The sequence below is a fragment of the Haemorhous mexicanus genome, chromosome 6 (assembly GCF_027477595.1).
Source record: "Haemorhous mexicanus isolate bHaeMex1 chromosome 6, bHaeMex1.pri, whole genome shotgun sequence".
NCBI classification, from domain to species: domain Eukaryota; kingdom Metazoa; phylum Chordata; class Aves; order Passeriformes; family Fringillidae; genus Haemorhous; species Haemorhous mexicanus.
This window is the reverse complement of record NC_082346.1, coordinates 64,160,653-64,178,077: the sequence shown is the minus strand read 5'-3', so window position 1 is coordinate 64,178,077 and position 17,425 is coordinate 64,160,653. Positions and strand designations below refer to the sequence as shown.

The 17,425-nt window shown below is 51.4% G+C and overlaps 1 protein-coding gene across 8 annotated transcripts in view; it reads left to right on the top strand.

Annotated features, from left to right (window-relative positions):
* The window catches only part of FRMD6 (FERM domain containing 6), a 46,605-nt gene that overhangs the window by 26,464 nt on the left and 2,716 nt on the right, over positions 1-17,425 (top strand). For 7 of the 8 annotated variants that reach the window (XM_059850669.1, XM_059850667.1, XM_059850665.1 and 4 more), the window contains 12 exons: positions 4,613-4,797; positions 5,751-5,841; positions 5,966-6,099; positions 6,676-6,752; positions 8,594-8,780; positions 10,733-10,888; positions 11,435-11,500; positions 11,589-11,657; positions 12,360-12,534; positions 14,093-14,428; positions 15,495-15,620; positions 16,965-17,056. In XM_059850669.1, coding sequence (XP_059706652.1) covers positions 4,699-4,797; positions 5,751-5,841; positions 5,966-6,099; positions 6,676-6,752; positions 8,594-8,780; positions 10,733-10,888; positions 11,435-11,500; positions 11,589-11,657; positions 12,360-12,534; positions 14,093-14,428; positions 15,495-15,620; positions 16,965-17,056 — 1,608 coding nt within the window. In that variant the 5' untranslated portion in view covers positions 4,613-4,698. The remainder of the gene's footprint in view (positions 1-4,612; positions 4,798-5,750; positions 5,842-5,965; positions 6,100-6,675; positions 6,753-8,593; positions 8,781-10,732; positions 10,889-11,434; positions 11,501-11,588; positions 11,658-12,359; positions 12,535-14,092; positions 14,429-15,494; positions 15,621-16,964; positions 17,057-17,425) is intronic. The other variant, XM_059850671.1, reaches the window with a different exon arrangement.

The following is a 17,425-nucleotide window of genomic DNA, read 5'->3' as shown; positions in this document are numbered from 1 at the left end:
CCAAACCCACGAGGATGGAGACTCATCCGCTTCTTTTAAATCTATTTAAATCCACGAAGAGGGAAAAGTGCTGCCCGTCCACCCAGCCTCGTTCACACACATGGAATCTGGAAGAAAACCCCACCTCAGCCAGCAAGTTCAAACCATGTTCAATCCCCACCCTGGAATTACATCCAAATTTCTATTTCTGATGAGATCCTGCTCCAGCACCTCCATCTGAGCCAATCCCAGGCTCTGCCTGCCCTCGGATGTGTTTGCAGGACCCCGCGATGAACAAATCCCTCGCCGAGTCAGCAGCGCCAGCCCCGGCTGCTTTTCCTGGGTTTTTTGTGGGATGTTTTCTTTGCAGCCGAGCTTTGTGACGGGATTTATCCCATGGCATCAGCACCAGAGAGGGAGACAATATTCCAGCAGCCTGGGCCTGGAAAACACGATGGATCAAGGAATTTTCTCAGCTCTGGAGTCACAAGCAGTTTGCAGTGCCTTCCTATGGAGTTTTAATGCTCTTTTCCCCATAGAAGGGAAAACATGGCTGGAAGACCTCCTCACTCTGCTGATCCATGCCCAAGTCCTCATTCCCAGTGTTTTTTCCAGCTGACTTTGGATGGAAAACCCTTTGGAAGACAGCCTGGGGTGGAGGTTACTGCTTGGAGTGTGGGGTGATCTGTGTCACCCCTTCTGCTGTGGGACAATCCAGGGGGGCTCTCCCTCCAATCCAGGATCTTTCCAGCTTGGAGCCAGGAAGGCTGGGCCAGATCTTTAAAGGTCCTTTCCGACCCAAACCATTCCATGCTTCCATGTTTGTGCCTCCTATCAGCACTTCCTCTGGAGCAGCAGTGACCCGGCGAGGGCAGCGGCGCGGGGTCCCAGGGAATCAAAGCCCACATTGTGGGAATGAGCAGCAGATGCTTGGAAAGAATTTCCCGGCGTCTGGCCGGGGCTGCTGCAGGCACAGCACCCTGGAAAGGGCTTTGTGTGTCCCCTCATTGAATCCCTGCAGCTCCCAGGGCTGCCAGAGCCCCCGGGAAGCACCTGGAACTGAGGGAATCTCCATAGGGACCGTCCCTGTGTGGTGGGCTGATGGAATGTTCCCACTCAGCAGCAGGAGCTGGGATGTTTTCTATACAAATACCAAAATATAGGGTTTGGGCTTGGGTGGTTTTTTTCCTCTCCCATGTCCGTGCTCTGCTGACGCCAGCTCGTGTGGTTTAATCCCTGGTGCTCTGGGATCAATCCAGGCTGCAGGAGGAGGAGGAAATGCAGTGACTGGTGTGGGGATGAACAGCCCCAGAATGCCAGAGAGTGACAGGACAGGAGGGAATGGTTTAAAACTGGCAGAGGGCAGGGTTAGATGGGATATTGGGAAGGAATTCTTGGCTGTGAGGGAGGAGAGGCCCTGGCACAGGCTGCCCAGAGAAGCTGAGGCTGCCCCATCTTTGGAAGTTTTCCATGTTGGACAGGGTTTGGAGCAACCTGGGACGGTTCCTGCCCAGGTGGGGGAGAGAATCCCAGGGATGGATTCTCCAGTAGCTCAGCAGTGGGTGCTGCCCATGGCTGGAATTTCGTGCCGGCTTGGGAAGAAGCTCTCGTGCAGCCCTGGGGCTTGAGGAGCCCGTGGGTGGGAGCAGGACACGGAGGGTGCTGCAGGAGCCACGGACACGGCTGCTTTGCCCGGAACGCGGCCCCTTCCCAGCCCAGCCCGCACATCCCGCCGGTGCCCGGGAGCTGCCGGCGCCGGCCGGGCCAGGACGTGCCAAATTCCTTCAGCCCTGCTCTGTGAGCACCGGGATCTTCTTGGGATCTTCAGTGAGCCCTGAAACCGACCCGGCTCCCGTCGGGATCGCCACGGCTGGCACGGCCTCAGAGTGTGGATACCATGGAGAGGGGCCGGGCACGGCCACGGTGCAGAGCTGTGGGGCTGGGATGCACTGCATGCATGCCGTGGTGCTCCAGCTTAATGCATGGGTACCACAATGCATGGGTGGAATGCAGGGATGCACTGCATGCATGTGGTGGTGCTCCAGCTTGATACATAGGTGCCACAATGCATAGGTGCAATGCATGGATGCAATGCATGGATGCCATGAGGTACCAGCTAAATGCATGGGTGCCACAATGCATGGGTGCGATGCGTGGGTGCTCTGCATAGTTGCACATCTGCTGCACGGATGCAACACATTGGTGCCAAGAGCTTCCAGCTCAATGCAGGGATGCCACAATGCAATGCTGCAATGCACAGGTGCGATGCATGGCCACGGATGCACTGCATAGATGCCATGAGGTTCAAACTCAATGTGTGGATGCCACACTGCAGTGCTGCAATGTGTAGGTACAATGCATGGCCAGGTTGCATATCTGTGCTGCACGGATGCAATGCATGGATGCCATGAGGTTCCAGCTCAATGCATGCATGCCACACTGCAGTGCTGCAATGTACAGCTGCCACAATGCACTGCTGCAATGCACAATGCACTTCATGTATGCCATGTTCCAGCTCAATGCATGGATGCCACAATGCATGGATGCAATGTGTAGGTGCCATGCGTGGCCAGGTTGCACGCCTGTGCTGCATGGATGCAATGCATGGATGCAATGACATTCCAACACAATTTATGGATGCCACAATGCGGTACTGCAATGCACAGGTTCAATGCATTGGTGCTATGACGTTCCAGCTCAATGCATGGGTGCAACGTGTAGGTGCAATGCATGGCCAGTTTCCATGCCTGTGCTGCACAGATGCAATGAATGGATGCCGTGAGGTCCCAACACAATTTATGGATGCCACAATGCACTGCATGGATGCCTTAGTGATCCAGCTCAATGCATGGATGCCACAATGCATGGATGCAGTGGAGGGCCATGATGCACGCAGATGCAACACAGAGAATCCATGATGTACCACCACGATGCATGGGTGCAACTTGCAGGTGCAATGCATGGCCAGGATGCAGGCATGCAATGCACGGGTGCAATGCATGCCCACAATGCACCATCCCAAGGCACGAATGCAATGCATGGATGCAATGCACATTTGCAGCCCAGAATCCACCATGTAGGGACACAGCCTCTGTGCTGCAGTCCCAGAGTGCCCTAGCCATGGGAAAGCATCGCCTCCAGATTTCCCAACTTCTGCAAAACCCCAGGAACCATCAAAAAAAGTCACCTCTGGGCACTTTTCCCCCTCTGCTGCTGCAGGAATTCCAGGCTTTCGGAAGCCAAAGGCACTTCCATTTAGACCAAAGCAAATATTTGGTGACAAGGGAGACACTCTGCTGTCCCAGTGCCAGCGTAAATCTGGGCTAGGAAAAGGCTGAACTAGGTCAGAGTTTAAAGTCCTTCCTCACGGTGTCACGTGGGAATTCGTGTCCTCATGGATGGTGGGGTGAAAAGTGATTTGGGAATGTTCACCCTCGGAAATGAGAGTTTGTCCTGGGTCAGTGTTAGGATGGATTTGTTGGCTCTGAATGTCAATTCCAGTCTGCAAATCCCTGTTGGTGCTTGGATTGTTTTATTTCACCCCAGTAAAGAGTCAGAACTGGGGGGAAGGATGTTGGAAGGGATGTGGGGATCCTCTTAGGAGACATCTTAGCATTTCCTTGCCTTTCCATGACTGGCAGGGAAACCTCCTGCTTCCAGCTCTGCTCCTTGCTGCCCCAACCGGCTTATTCCCAGCGGATAAACTTCTATTTATTTTAATTGTGCCAAAAAAGCATTTCCTGAGGTTTTCCTGAGCCCGACCCAGGAGAATCAAACTGCTGGCTCAGGCTTTTTGGGGCTGGGCCAAAAACCATGAGGCTGGCTGTGGTGGGGTGAGGTGTGCTCAGGTTTTTTGGGATGTCTGGGTTTGGAAAGCCAGGTGCCTGCTAAGGAAGGCAGGAGCCTCCCCTGAAATGGAAAATGCAAACCCCCTCCCTCCCAATTGCTATAAATTTGAAATTAAGGGGCTCTCAGATAAAATATGGGAGCAGGAATAACAGTTCTTCACTAGGGAAGAAAATAAAAGGATAAAATAAACAATACAGTGAACTAAACCAACACTGCCAGGGTCAAAATTCAACCTGACACCCTGTGGGTCAGGGTGCTGGCAGCAGTCCCACTGGAATGGTGGCTCAGCCCTCCTGCAGTGCCAGGGCTGGTTCTGCTGGAGCAGGGATCCTGGAGAAGGGTGCAGTCTGCCTCTGAAGGTCCAGGGGAAGAGGCAGCTGCTGTTCCTCTGGGAAATCCAGTGGAGAAGCCGTGCTGGTGTTCCAGAATCTCCAGATTCTATCCGGGTAGGAATGCTTGGCTCCTCCCCCTGGGCTCCCATCTCCCAATGGGATGCTGCAGTTCTTATCAGCCATGCAGGGACAGTCAATGGCCTCTTATCAGCAGGTGTCTGCCCAGAGGGAGGAGTGGGTGTGGGAGAGATAAGAAAAACTGCCCAGTGAACAGAAGACAGCTACCACTCAGATGGTGATAGAAAACATCTTGCCTGGCAGTCTGGAGCAGGGGGACACCCCAGCCACGAGCCCACACCGTGTGGGGACATGCTGGTGGGTGGGAGGAATGGGGGATGCAGCTGGGGAGCAGAGGGTGCCGTGCCCAGGGCTCATCCCCCCTTTTCCCACAGGGATGGCACCCGCGGAGCCCGAGGCCGCCCCGGCCCGCCGGTGAGGTGCCCCCAGCAGCCCCCCCGAGCCCCCTGGCCAGAGCACGATGAACAAGCTGCCTTTCCACAACAACAGAGTCATGCAGGACCGGCGCAGCGTGTGCATCTTCCTCCCCAACGACGACTCCCTCAACATCATCATCAACGTAAGGAACGCCCCCTCCCCAGCCTGATGCCTCCCTCACCCCTGGGGCTGTGTTTGCACACTCTGGGTTGGCTCCTGGGTTTCCTTTGGAGCCTGCCTGGCCTTGCCCTGCTGGGGAAATGCACATGAGTTATTCCCCTGGGGGGTTGCAGTGGTGTTTTAGGCTCTGCTGAGTCTCCTTGATCGAGGGGATGCTGGGTTTGGGCAGAGTGACCTGCTGCTGGGCATCCCACAGCATGGCAGGAGCCCCATCCCTCTGCCAATCCCTTCTGGATAGCTCTTCAGCCTCCTCTAGCCCAGGGAATAAACAGGAGGGGCTTTGGCTCTGATTGGGATGGAGCACTGAATGTGAAATTCCCCCACTTTTTGTTTTTGTGGTTTTTTTTTTTTGTTAATTCACCCCCACCCAATGTTGCTTTTGAGTCAGGAAAATGTTAAATTCCTTTCAGGACTTAAAGGGAGCTTATTAAAAAAGATGGAGAGAGATTTGGAAAGAGGTAGATAATGATAGGATAAGGGGAATGGTTTTAAACTTAAAGAGGAAAGATTTAGATTAGATAATAGAAATTAATCCTTACCTAGGAGGGTGAGGAGGCCCTGGCACAGGGTGCCCAGAGAAGCTGTGGCTGCCCCTGGATCCCTGGAAGTGTCCAAAGCCAGGCTGGACAGAGCTTGGAGCAACCTGGGATAGTGGGAGGTGTCTGTGGGGTGGAATGAGACTGTGAATATTCTGATTTCTGCCCCCAAAACATCTCCCCAGGGCTGGGTTCCTCCACCACCCCCTGCCCCGTGGTCCTCTGAGCATCCCACCCCTGGCAGAGCTCTGGTCCAGGCTTTGGGGCCACAGCTGAGCCCCACAGCCCATCCTGTCACCCCCATCCTGCTCAGGGTCCTGCTGAGGAGTTTGGTGGGCACAGATGCATCCAGGGCTCATTTTAGGGTTTTTTTTAACAGGTGAAGATTTTGTGCCAAGAGTTACTGGTGCAGGTGTGTGACCTCCTGAGGCTGAAGGATTGTCACCTCTTCGGGCTCAGCGTCATCCAGAGTAAGTCAGGGGCCTAAGTGTGGAAATTACCACTTTTGGTGACAAGGAGGTCACAATTCCCCATCCCCCCTCCCTAATGGGGACACCCCTGTGGGGATGCTGATGCCACCTCTGTCCCTCGCAGACAATGAGCATGTGTACATGGACCTGGCCCAGAAACTCTACAAGTACTGCCCCAAGGAGTGGAAGAAGGAGGCCAGCAAGGTCAGCGGTGAGGTCTTGCATGGAGAGCTGAGGCCACCTCTGTCCCCATCACAGGTCACTCCCAGGACCCGGGAATGCTGCCAAGGGGTGGGGGGGCACTTGGTCAGTGTGGGGCTGGGGGTGGATGTGCAAAACCACAACCCTGGGGTTGTCACTCTGAGTGCCACCATGTGCCCAGCTGGGGGTGTGTCCTCCTCGCTCCGTCCCTGGAGCTCTGGGGGTTTTTTCCCTGGGATTTTTCTTTTCCTGTTTTTGAGGTCCTTTCTTCCAAATTCTGAAATCAATTTGGGTTTTTTCTCCCCAAAGCACCTTTTCATTCTTTCAGTGCTGAGGGGGTGGTGTCCAGGCTTGAGTGCTGGTGGATGATGGTCTGGGACAGGAAGAGCCGTGAGGTGTTGCAGAACTCCTGGGCTTGTCACACCCAGCCTTTTTAAATCCAAATCCCCTTCATTTCCAGCATTTTATGTGGAAAAATGAGTGCCAGACTCTTAACTGAGGAACAGAAACGCCATCAGTGCCGTGGGGGGCAAGGGGTGGCTGTGACAGATGTGACCCCAGAGAGCTGAGGAGAGGGGCTGGGGTGTGATGCTGGGATCCCCAGGGGATTCCTGAAAACCTCCTCCATTCCAGGGCATCGACCAGTTTGGCCCCCCCATGATCATCCACTTCCGAGTGCAGTACTACGTGGAGAACGGGCGGCTCATCAGGTAGGGAGTGCCCCCTGCCCGGGCACCTCTGGGGTGGCTGGTCAGCTCTGGAGTGGCTGGGATCCTCCTGGGATGGCTGTGTCCCTCCTGAGGTGTTTGTGCCCTTCCTGGGGTGTTTGTGCCCCTCCTGGCATGGCTTTGATCCTCCTGGGGTGGCTGTTTCCCTCCTGGGGTGGCTGTTCCCCTCCTGGGGTGTTTGTGCCCCTCCTGGGGTGGCTGTGCCTCTCCTGGGGTGTTTGTGCCTCTCCTGGGGTGGCTGGGATCCTCCTGGAGTGGCTGTGCCCTTCCTGGGGTGCCCGTGCCCTTCCTGGAGTGGCTGTGATCCTCCTGGGGTGGCTGTGATCCTCCTGGGTGTTTGTGCCCTTCCTGGGGTGGCTGTGCCCCTGCTGGGGTGGCTGTGCCCTTCCTGGGGTGGCTGTGTCCCTCCTGGGGTGGCTGTGTCCCTCCTGGGGTGGCTGTGCCCCTCCTGGGGTGTTTGTGCCCTTCCTGGGGTGGCTGTGTCCCTCCTGGGGTGTCTGTGCCCCTCCTGGGGTGCTCTGGGCTGCTGAGCACACCCCAAAAGCTGGGGCTGGTTATGGGTGGGTGCTGAGTGGTTTCTCTCAGGACCAGGTGGGGACATTGCCCCCAGACAAAGCCTTTTGGGGGGGTGGGGATTTTTGTATCTGTGTTGCCCCCAGATGAAGGAAGGAATGATGGATCTGACTCCATGTTCTCAGAAGGCTCATTTATTATTTTAGATACTATATTATATTAAAGAACACTAAAATATCTATACTAAAGAATACAGAAAGGATACTTACACAATGCTAAAAAGATAGTAATGAAAACTCCTGACTCTTTCCAGAGTCTGACACAGCTTGGCCCTGATTGGCCAAAGAGTGAAAACACTCACACCAAAAATCCAATGAAACAATCACCTGTGGGTAAACAATCTCCAAACTCATTGCAAAGCAGCAAAACAGAGGAGAAGCAGATCAGACAATTATTGTTTTCCTTTTTCTCTGAGGCTTCTCAGCTTCCCAGGAGAAAAACCCTGGGTGAAAGGATTTTTCCAGAAAATGTGAATGCCTTAGGGCATGATGTGTTTAGGGGTTTAGCACAGCCTGATTTGAGCTTACCCCTGGCTGGGTGGGAGCTGCAGCTCCTGCTTTGGGGCTAAAATGATGTCCAGGGCGTTGGGCACACAGTGGCACCTGCACAGACTTTTTGAGGGGGTCCCTCCACCTGGCTGGTGAAGCAGCTGTGTTTGCAGAATTTAACAAATAGGGAAAAGGGAACAAAACCCTTTGGTGCCCCCTCCTTGAGGGCTTCCCAGCGGGTGTCCCCTGGCTGCTGACTCTTCCCTGTGTCCCCTGTGCTTTGTGGAGGCAAACAAACTCCACCACTTTGTGACAGCTGTAAGGCTGGGATGTTTATTGCAGCGCTGGATGCATGTGGGGATTCCTCTCCTTCAAAGAGATGGGTACCTCTGGGAACTCCAGATCCTTTTTTATCCCCCTCTCAAGTACCTATCCATGCAATTTCACAATAGGTTTGTACATTTTCATTTTTACTGATTTTGAGTGGCCTTTGCCGCTAATTCTTCTTTATCAGAAAGAATTTCTGGGTCAGGTTGACCTGCTTTTGTTGCAGTCTTTTTGGTTTTTTGTCTGCCCCCCCTTATCTCTGTCCTTTGGCTGAGGCAGTTTCTCTGAGCATAGGTTTTTTACCAGAACGGGCAGTCAGGCCAAACAGCCATGCTTTCAAACTGCAGACTTAACTCAGAGATGTACATTTCCCCTAAATCAAAGTGGATTTCCACCCTGGGAAATTTCCACTCTGTCTCTCCTGTCCCTCCCCAGTGACAGGACAGCTCGGTACTACTACTACTGGCACCTGAGGAAGCAGGTGCTGCACTCCCAGTGTGTGCTGAGGGAAGAGGCATATTTCCTGCTCACTGCCTTCGCCCTGCAAGCCGACCTGGGGGACTTCAAGAGGAACAAGCACTACGGGAAATACTTCGAGCCCGAGGCCTATTTCCCTGCCTGGGTAAGACATCCTGCTCTGCTCCCTGCTCTGGGCTGCTCAGAGCCCTTTGGCTTACTCCTGGGTTAGTCCTGGCTGTAAATAACCTGGGACAGTGTGGTGCTTGGGAGGGTTCCCAGGATGAGGAGAGAGAGGAGACTGCAAGTTCTCAGAAGGCTGATATATTATATTACAATAATATAATATAATATAATATAATATAATATAATATAATATAATATAATATAATATAATATAATATAATATAATATAATATAATATAATATAATAATATGAATTTATATGTTATATGCATTATTATATTATATTATATATAAATATAATATATATAATATATATATAATATATATTATATATTATATATATAATATATATTATATATATTATATAATATATATAATATATATTATATATGATATATATAAAAATATATATTTTATATATAAATATATAAAATTATTATATTATTATAACATATAAATGTATTATATTAACTATATAATATATAAAACTATTATATTATATTATGTATATAACATATAAATGTATTATATTATATATAATATATAAAATTGTTATTTATATTATATTATTATATTATATTATGTATATAACATATACATATTATGTTATTATATTATATTATGTATATAACATATAAATGTATTATGTATAATATATAAAATTGTTATTTATATTATATTATATTATATTATATTATATTATATTATATTATATTATATTATATTATATTATATTATATTATATAACATATAAATGTATTATATATATAATATATAGAATTGTTCTATTCTATTCTATTCATTATATATTACATTATATTCTAAAACTATACTAAAGAAGGAGAAGGGATACATCAGAAGGCTGGAAAAGAATGATCATGAAAGCTCCTGACTGACCCCTCAGAGTCCAACCCAGCTGAGGGTGATTGGTCATTAATTAAAAACAATTGACATGGAACCAATCAAAGATGCACCTGTTGGTAAAGGATCTCCAGACCACGTTCCCAAACAATCAGATAATTATTTTTTTCATTATTTTCTGAGGCCTCTCAGCTTCCCAGGAGGAGAAATGCTGGTGAAGGGATTTTTCAGAGAATACCATGGTGGCAGGACAGCTGTGGGGGTGGGAATAGCTGCAGGTTGGGGCTGATGGGGAATTCCCTGTGAGCTGCAGGGATGCTCCTGAGGGATTCTCTGTGGGCATTGCCCCACCAGCATCAGGTGCAGCCCTTTGGGAACTGATGGCACAGAATCTCTGGATGGTTGGGGTTGGAAGGACATTAAAGCTCATCCAGTGCCACCCCTGCCATGTCAGGGAGACCTTCCACCATCCCAGGCTGCTCCAAACCCCATCCAGCCTGGCCTTGGGCACTTCCAGGGATCCAGGGGCAGCCACAGCTGCTCTGGGCACCCTGTGCCAAGGCCTGCCCACCCTCCCAGCCAGGAATTCCCAGTTCCCAATCTCCCATCCATCCCTGCCCTCTGGCACTGGGAGCCATTCCCTGAGTCCTGTCCCTCCATCCCTTGTCCCCAGTCCCTCTCCAGCTCTCTTGGAGCCCCTTTAGGTGCTCAAAGCTCTCACTGGTGCCTTTTCTTCTCCTTCTCAACCTCTTTGCTTGGTTTTGTCCCAATATCTGCTCGATTCTCCTTTTCTCACACACCTCACTGAGGAGTGGTGTCCCTGGGCTCGTGTCCCCAGCCACACAGGGAGCCCATGTGTGCCCCAGCACAGGTGTCACCATGGAATGGCCACATGGACCACACTTTCCAGCAGGAAATCCTGCTGGCAAGAAGTCACTGGATGCTGTAATGATTTTCTTTTTGCTTGGAAGTCTCTAGAACAAAGCTCCAATTTGCCCTTTTCCCTTGAAACCACCACTGCCAGGAGGCAGCACGGGGCAGCTGGACAAACTCCTCTCCCCCTCCAAACAGGTGGTGGCCAAGAGGGGCAAGGATTACATCCTGAAGCACGTCCCCAACATGCACAAGGACCAGTTTGCCCTGACAGCCTCAGAAGCCCATCTCAAGTACATCAAGGAGGCTGTCAGGCTGGACGACGTGGCCGTGCACTACTACAGGTTGTACAAGGTGAGCCCTGGCCCTGTGGAAGTTGGGATCTGAATTTTGGGAATGTCCTCCCTGAGAAATAAATGCTGGGGTTTTTTTCTCTCCTGGGAGCAAAGCAGTTGGTTTGCTGGGAGAGCATGAGGTGTTTTAATTGAATCCCAGCATGGTTTGGGTTGGGAGGGAGCTTTAAAGCCACCCAGTGCCACCCTGTGCCATGGGCAGGGACACCTCCCACTGTCCCAGGCTGCTCCAGCCTGGCCTTGGGCACTTCCAGGGATCCAGGGGCAGCCACAGCTGCTCTGGGCACCCTGTGCCAGGGCCTCACCACCTTCACAGGGATAATTTCTTCCTCACATCTAATCTAAATCTCTTCTAGTTCAAAAGCATTCCTCCTTTTCCTGTCACTTTCTGCCTGTGTCCAAAGTCACTTTCCATTTTCAGTTTGGCACATTAATCATAGAATGGTGACTGGGGTGATTGTGGGAGGATCCCTGGGCTGAGGTGGGGTGGATTTAACCACTTCATGCTACAAATTGTGTATTTAAAAGCATTTTTTTCCCCCCTTAGGACAAAAGGGAAGTGGAGGCCTCCCTGACTCTGGGGCTGACAACACGGGGCATCCAGATTTTCCAGGTAGGTGATGAAGGTGATGGCTCAGCCCAGCTCAGCTCCATGCCCTTACCAGAATCCTCAGCCATGGCTCCCTGTCCTCTTTTTGCAGAACCTGGATGAGGAAAAGCAGCTGCTCTATGACTTCCCATGGACAAATGTGGGGAAACTGGTGTTTGTGGTGAGTGCCACCATCGCCACCTGGAGCACTGCTTCCAGCTCTGGGGTCCTCAGCACAGGAAGGACATGGAGCTCTTGGAGCAGGTCCACAGAAGGCCACGGAGATGCTCCAAGGGCTGGAGCACCATTTCCTATGGAGCCAGGCTGGGAGAACTGGGAATGCTCATCTGGAGAGGAGAAGGCTCCAGGGAGAGCTCAGAGCCCCTGGCAGGGCTTGAAGGGGCTCCAGGAGAGCTGGAGAGGGACTGGGGACAAGGGATGGAGGGACAGGAGCCAGGGAATGGCTCCCAGTGCCAGAGGGCAGGGATGGATGGGAGATTGGGAACTGGGAATTCCTGGCTGGGAGGGTGGGGAGGCCCTGGGTGTTTAGAGGGTGGGGAGGGTGTTTAGAGAAGCTGTGGCTGTCCCTGGATCCCTGGAAGTGTCCAAGGCCAGGCTGGACAGGGCTTGGAGCACCCTGGGATGGTGGAAGGTGGAAGGGGGTTGGACTAGGTGATCTTTAAGGTCCCTTCCACCCCAAACCCCTCAGTGATTCCACCATCCCCAGGCAGGGCATCTCCTGGGCGTGGGCGTGGGACGCTTTAGCACCGACCCGCAGCAGGTGACAACAACCCGTGTGGGGTTAACGAGGAGCTGCAGCAGGGCTGGGGGAGAACTGGAGCCTTCTCCTCTTCGGGGCTGACACCTCCCTTGTCCCACGCAGGGCAAGAAGTTCGAGATCCTGCCGGACGGGCTGCCCTCGGCCCGGAAGCTCATCTACTACACGGGCTGCCCGCTGCGCTCGCGCCACCTCCTGCAGCTGCTCAGCAGCAGCCACCGGCTCTACATGAACCTGCAGCCCGTGCTGCGCCAGGTCCGCCGGCTGGAGGAGAACGAGGGTAGGTGCTCCAGGCCCCAGCCCCGCCAGGACAGGCTCCCACGGGGAGTTTGCACCTGTAGGAGCTCCTGGTTCTTCTGTGTAGGGACGGGTGCGAGCCCTGCTGCTGTCGTCGGTGTCCCGGTTCTGCTTCAGCACAGCTTTCCCAGTGTCCCTCACCCTTGTGAGAGCATAAGGTCTTCTTCCTCTTCTTTCTGCTCCTCATCTTCTCTTTGTCTTCCTCATCTTTCTCTTTCCCCTCTTCCTCCTTTTCTTATTTGTTCTTCTTGTCATACTCTTCTTCGTCCTCTTGCCTCAACTCCTTCCTCTTTCTCATCTTTTGTCTTTTTCTTCCTTGTCCTCTTCTTCTTCCTTGTTCTCATCTTTATCCTCCTCTTCTTATGTTTTCCTTCTCCTCATCTTCTTCCTCATTATCATCTTCATCCCACTCTTCTCTTGTTTTCTTCCTCCTCTTCCTTCTCTTCCTGTTTCTCTTCCTCCTCCTCTTCCTCTTCTTTCTCTTCCTCTCTCTCCTTCTCCTCTTCTTGCTCCTTACTAGTCTTTCCCCTTCTCATCTTTCTTTCTCTTCTGTATTCTTCTTTTTCCTCTCTTCTTCCTCCTCATCTTCTTCCACCTTGTTTCATCGTCTTCCTCCTTCTCCTCATCATCTTCTTCCATCTCATCCTCATCTTCTTCCTTCTCATCCTCATCTTCTTCCATCTTATCCTCATCTTCTTCCTTCTCATCAACGTCTTCTTCCTCCTCATTTATTTTCTTTTTTTCCTGGTCCTCCTATTTTCTGTCTTCTTCTTTCTCTTCTTCCTCCACATCTCTTCCTCCTCCCCTTCTCCCTCCTCCTCCTCTGTTGGAGGAACAGCCCAGCACAGGAGCTTTGGAGCTCCTGCCCCACCTTCCCTAATGCCACTGGGACAGAGCTGTCTCCAGCTGTGCCAGGGCTCGGGTGACAACTTCTCTGTGTGCCAGGACATCGTGCCCCTCCAGGGGATCCAGTTTTCCCTGGAGGTCATGGGAATCCCTCTGATCCCGCTCCCCCCTGTGGTGATGACTCCACGAAGGGGAAATCAATGCGACTCACTCGAGGTCACCAAATGTGGAATTTTTCTTCACTTGGGGTCACCAAATGTAGGAATGCTTCTCACTCGGGGTTCACCAAATGTGGTGGTGTTCGCAGGGGTCCCAGGACGAGGGAAGGGATGAGAATCTTGACTCCATGTTGCAGAAGGCTGATTTATTATTTTATGATATATATTATATTAAAAGAAAATGATATACTAAAACTATACTAAAAGAATAGAGAAAGGATTTCATCACAAGGCTAGCAAGGAAAGAAGACAAATGGAAAATGATAATAAAGTCTTGTGACTGACCAGAGAGTCTGAGACAGCTGGACTGTGATTGGCCATTAATTAAAAACAACCACATGAGACCAATCAAAGGTGCACCTGTTGCATTCCGCAGCAGCAGATAATTATTGCTTTTCTTTTCCTCTGAGGCTTCTCAGGAGAAAAATCCTAACGAAAGGATTTTTCATAAAATATATCTGTGCCACCCCCCTGCAGAGAAGAAGCAGTACCGGGAATCCTACATCAGCGACACGCTGGACCTGGACATGGAGCAGCTGGAGAAGCGCTCGCGCGCCAGCGGCAGCAGCGCCGGCAGCGCCCGGCACAAGCGGCTGTCCCGGCACTCCACGGCCTCCCACAGCAGCTCCCACACCTCCGGCATCGAGGCCGACCCCAAGGCCAGGGAGGTGGGGCCCGAGGACGCCTTCTCCGGCGCCGGTGCCCACCGCAAGCTGAAGACCTGCAGCTCCATGACCAGCCACGGCAGCTCCCACACCTCGGGCGTGGAGAGCGGCGGGAAGGAGCGGCTGGAGGAGGATTCCCAGGATGATGGTGAGGCGCCACCTTGGGCTCTTGTTGTAAATCAAAGGCGACTCCGACGAAGGGGAGAGAGAATGGTGCATCTGACTCCATCATCAGAAGGCTAAGGAATTACTAATGAATTACTAATGAATTACTTTATTATACTGTACTATGTTCATTTCATCTAAACTGAATCTGCCAGGCACTCACTCTTGCTCACGACTGCACAGCACTGCACTCATCTCTGATTCTCTCGTGACTGTCCCGTGACAATCCCCCACACACACCTGGCCCTGATAGGCCAAGGGAACCAAACATCCTCACTTTGGGCAAACAATCTCCATATTGCATTCTGCTTTAGCACAACACAGGCACAGCAAGCGAGATAAGAATTGAATTGTGTTTTCCTTCTTCTCTGCTTGTCTCACAGCTCCTCTCTGTTCAGAGGGCATGTGAATACCACAGGTTATCCAGGTGCTGGGCTTGGTTGGAGGGTGTGTGGTGGTGTTTGCAGGGATCCCAGGTCCTGATTATTGTAGATTGTCAGACACTAAAGATTTTAATTTTTTTAAGATTTCTTTAGGATGGGTAACAGCTGTACTGTAAATGATAGTTGTTATTTTAACAGCATCTTGCACAATTTATTCCTGCAAATGGCAGATTTGCTTACTGCTAGATGTTATTATTGAGGGAAGAGATGAAAATCTTGACTCCATGTTTTAGAAGGCTGATTTATTATTTTATGATATGTATTATATATAAGGAAATGATATACTAAAACTATACTAAAAAGAATAGAAGAAAAGATTTCATCAGAAGGCTGGCAAGGAATAGAAAAGAATGATAATAAAATCTTGTGACTGCTCACAGCCTCGACACTGGTGGCTCTCATTGGTCATCAAGTAAAAACAATTCACATGCTGGGTAAACAATTCTCCAAATCACATTCCAAAGCAGCAAAACATGGAGAAGCTGAAGCTTCCCGGCTTCTCAGGAGAAAAGATCCTGGCAAAAGGATTTTTCATAAAATATGTCTGTGACAGAGGGTGCTCTGAAGGGGCACGGCTGACTTGTGCTGTCTGCTGGTGTCCTGCAGAGATTGAGATGCTGGTGGATGACCCCCGGGAGCTGGAGCAGGCTGGGGAGATGGAGGTGAGCCCCGACATGTGTGTCTACATCACCGAGGACATGCTGCTGTCCCGCAAGTTCAACGGGCACTCGGGTAAGGTGGTGGCTGCTTCTCTTCCCAATCCCCCAGTGCAAGTCACGCCTTTGGGAGCTGGGATGGGATGGTCTTGAAGGTCTCTTCCAAGCCTGGTCATTCTGTGTGTCCTGGTTTAGGGCAAATTTGGGAGAAAACCTCCCAAGGGGACCCCTCCAGAAAGCAAACCCACATGGCCCCTCCCCCCAATCGGCTGGGGAAGGATTCCTTGGAGAGGTGGAAAAAGAACCTGTTTATTTAACAGGCACAGCACCCCCAGCACACAAAATGAACAATACCAGGTGACAGCACTCTGTCACTGCTCTGAAAAAGATGACAAATGCAGAAAGTCTCTCCTGGGGTGGTCGCTCTGCTATCAGTCCCCCTGGCACTGGGGCAGCTGCTGCAGCCACAAGGTGCAAACTCTCCATGTTCCCAGGTCCCAGTCCGGAGCAGGCTCGAGTGGTTCCAAAAAAGGGAAAGGAAAAACAGACCAGGGAAAAATTCGGACTGCTTAGCTAAACTGACTAATGAACAGGAGCAAAAAGCAAGAGCAAAGCAGGAGCAAGAGCAAAGCAAAAAGCAAAAGCTGCACTATGTACTGCCCCGTCTCCGTGTGTCCCACCAGCCATGGGGGAGCGGATGATAACAAAACCAAAACAAAACTTTCATTCTTCAGAGCCAGTCTAGAAGGCTCAGGACATAATATCCAGCATAAACAGCACACACGAATGGGGATACAAGCATCATGACATCAGCCTAGGACACCCTGGTTCTTTGGTGTTTGGCAGAGCAGAGTTAGCCCCAGGTGTGCGTTTGGGATGCTGGGAAAAACTCTTCACCCAATGGGTTGAAGGAGAGATGGGGTAAAGAAAAGAGGAACCTCTCTCAAGTTGTGCCAGGGGAGGTTTGGGTTGGATATTGGGAAAAATTTCCTCACAGAAAGGTTTGTCCAGCCCTGGCACAGCTGCCCAGGGCAGGGGTGGAGTCCCCATCCCTGGAGGGATTTAAAAGCTGTGTGGATGTGGCACTCGGGGACAGGGCTCAGTGGCCTTGGCAGTGCTGGTGAACAGTTGGACTCCATGATCTTCTCTGGAGCTGTGCCTGCACCCCAAAAGTCACTTGCAGCTCTGAGCTGGGAGCTACTGGGAGGTCTTCAGGGATGCCAGGCTCCTTGGGGACAGCTTTGGATGCCATTTTGGGGCAAATTTGGGATGCTTTGTAGGCAACGCCGTTTGCAAGTGGAGCTGTTGGGCTGAAGGCACCGCATTGCACTGAGGGAGCCTTTGTCCCCATGGACAGCAGGAGTGGATCCCAAGAGAGCTGAGCCACCCCAAAATAACCTTTGCACCCTCCTTTGTGCAGGACTCATCGTGAAGGAGATCAGCTCCTCCACCTCCAGCTCCTCAGAGACGGTGGTGAAGCTGCGGGGGCAGAGCACCGACTCCTTACCCCAGGTACGTGGGGCTGGGGCTTTGGGATTCCCCAACCTTCCTGGAGAAGAGGAGGCTCAGAGGTGCCCTCATTGCTCTCTACACCTTCCTGAGGGGAGGCTGCAGACAGGGGGGGTCGGTCTCTGACAGAACCAGAGGACACAGTCTCCAGCTACGGCAGGGAAGGGACAGGTTGGATATTAGGGAGAAATGTTTTACCGAAAGAATAACAAAGCACTGGAATGCTCTTCCCAGGGAGGTGGTGGAATCACCATCTCTGGATGTGTTTAAAAAAAGCCTGGCCATGGCACTGGGTGCTACAGTCTGGTTGAGGTGTGAGGGCACAGGTTGGACTCGATGATCTCAGAGGTCTCTTCCAGCCACATTGTTCTG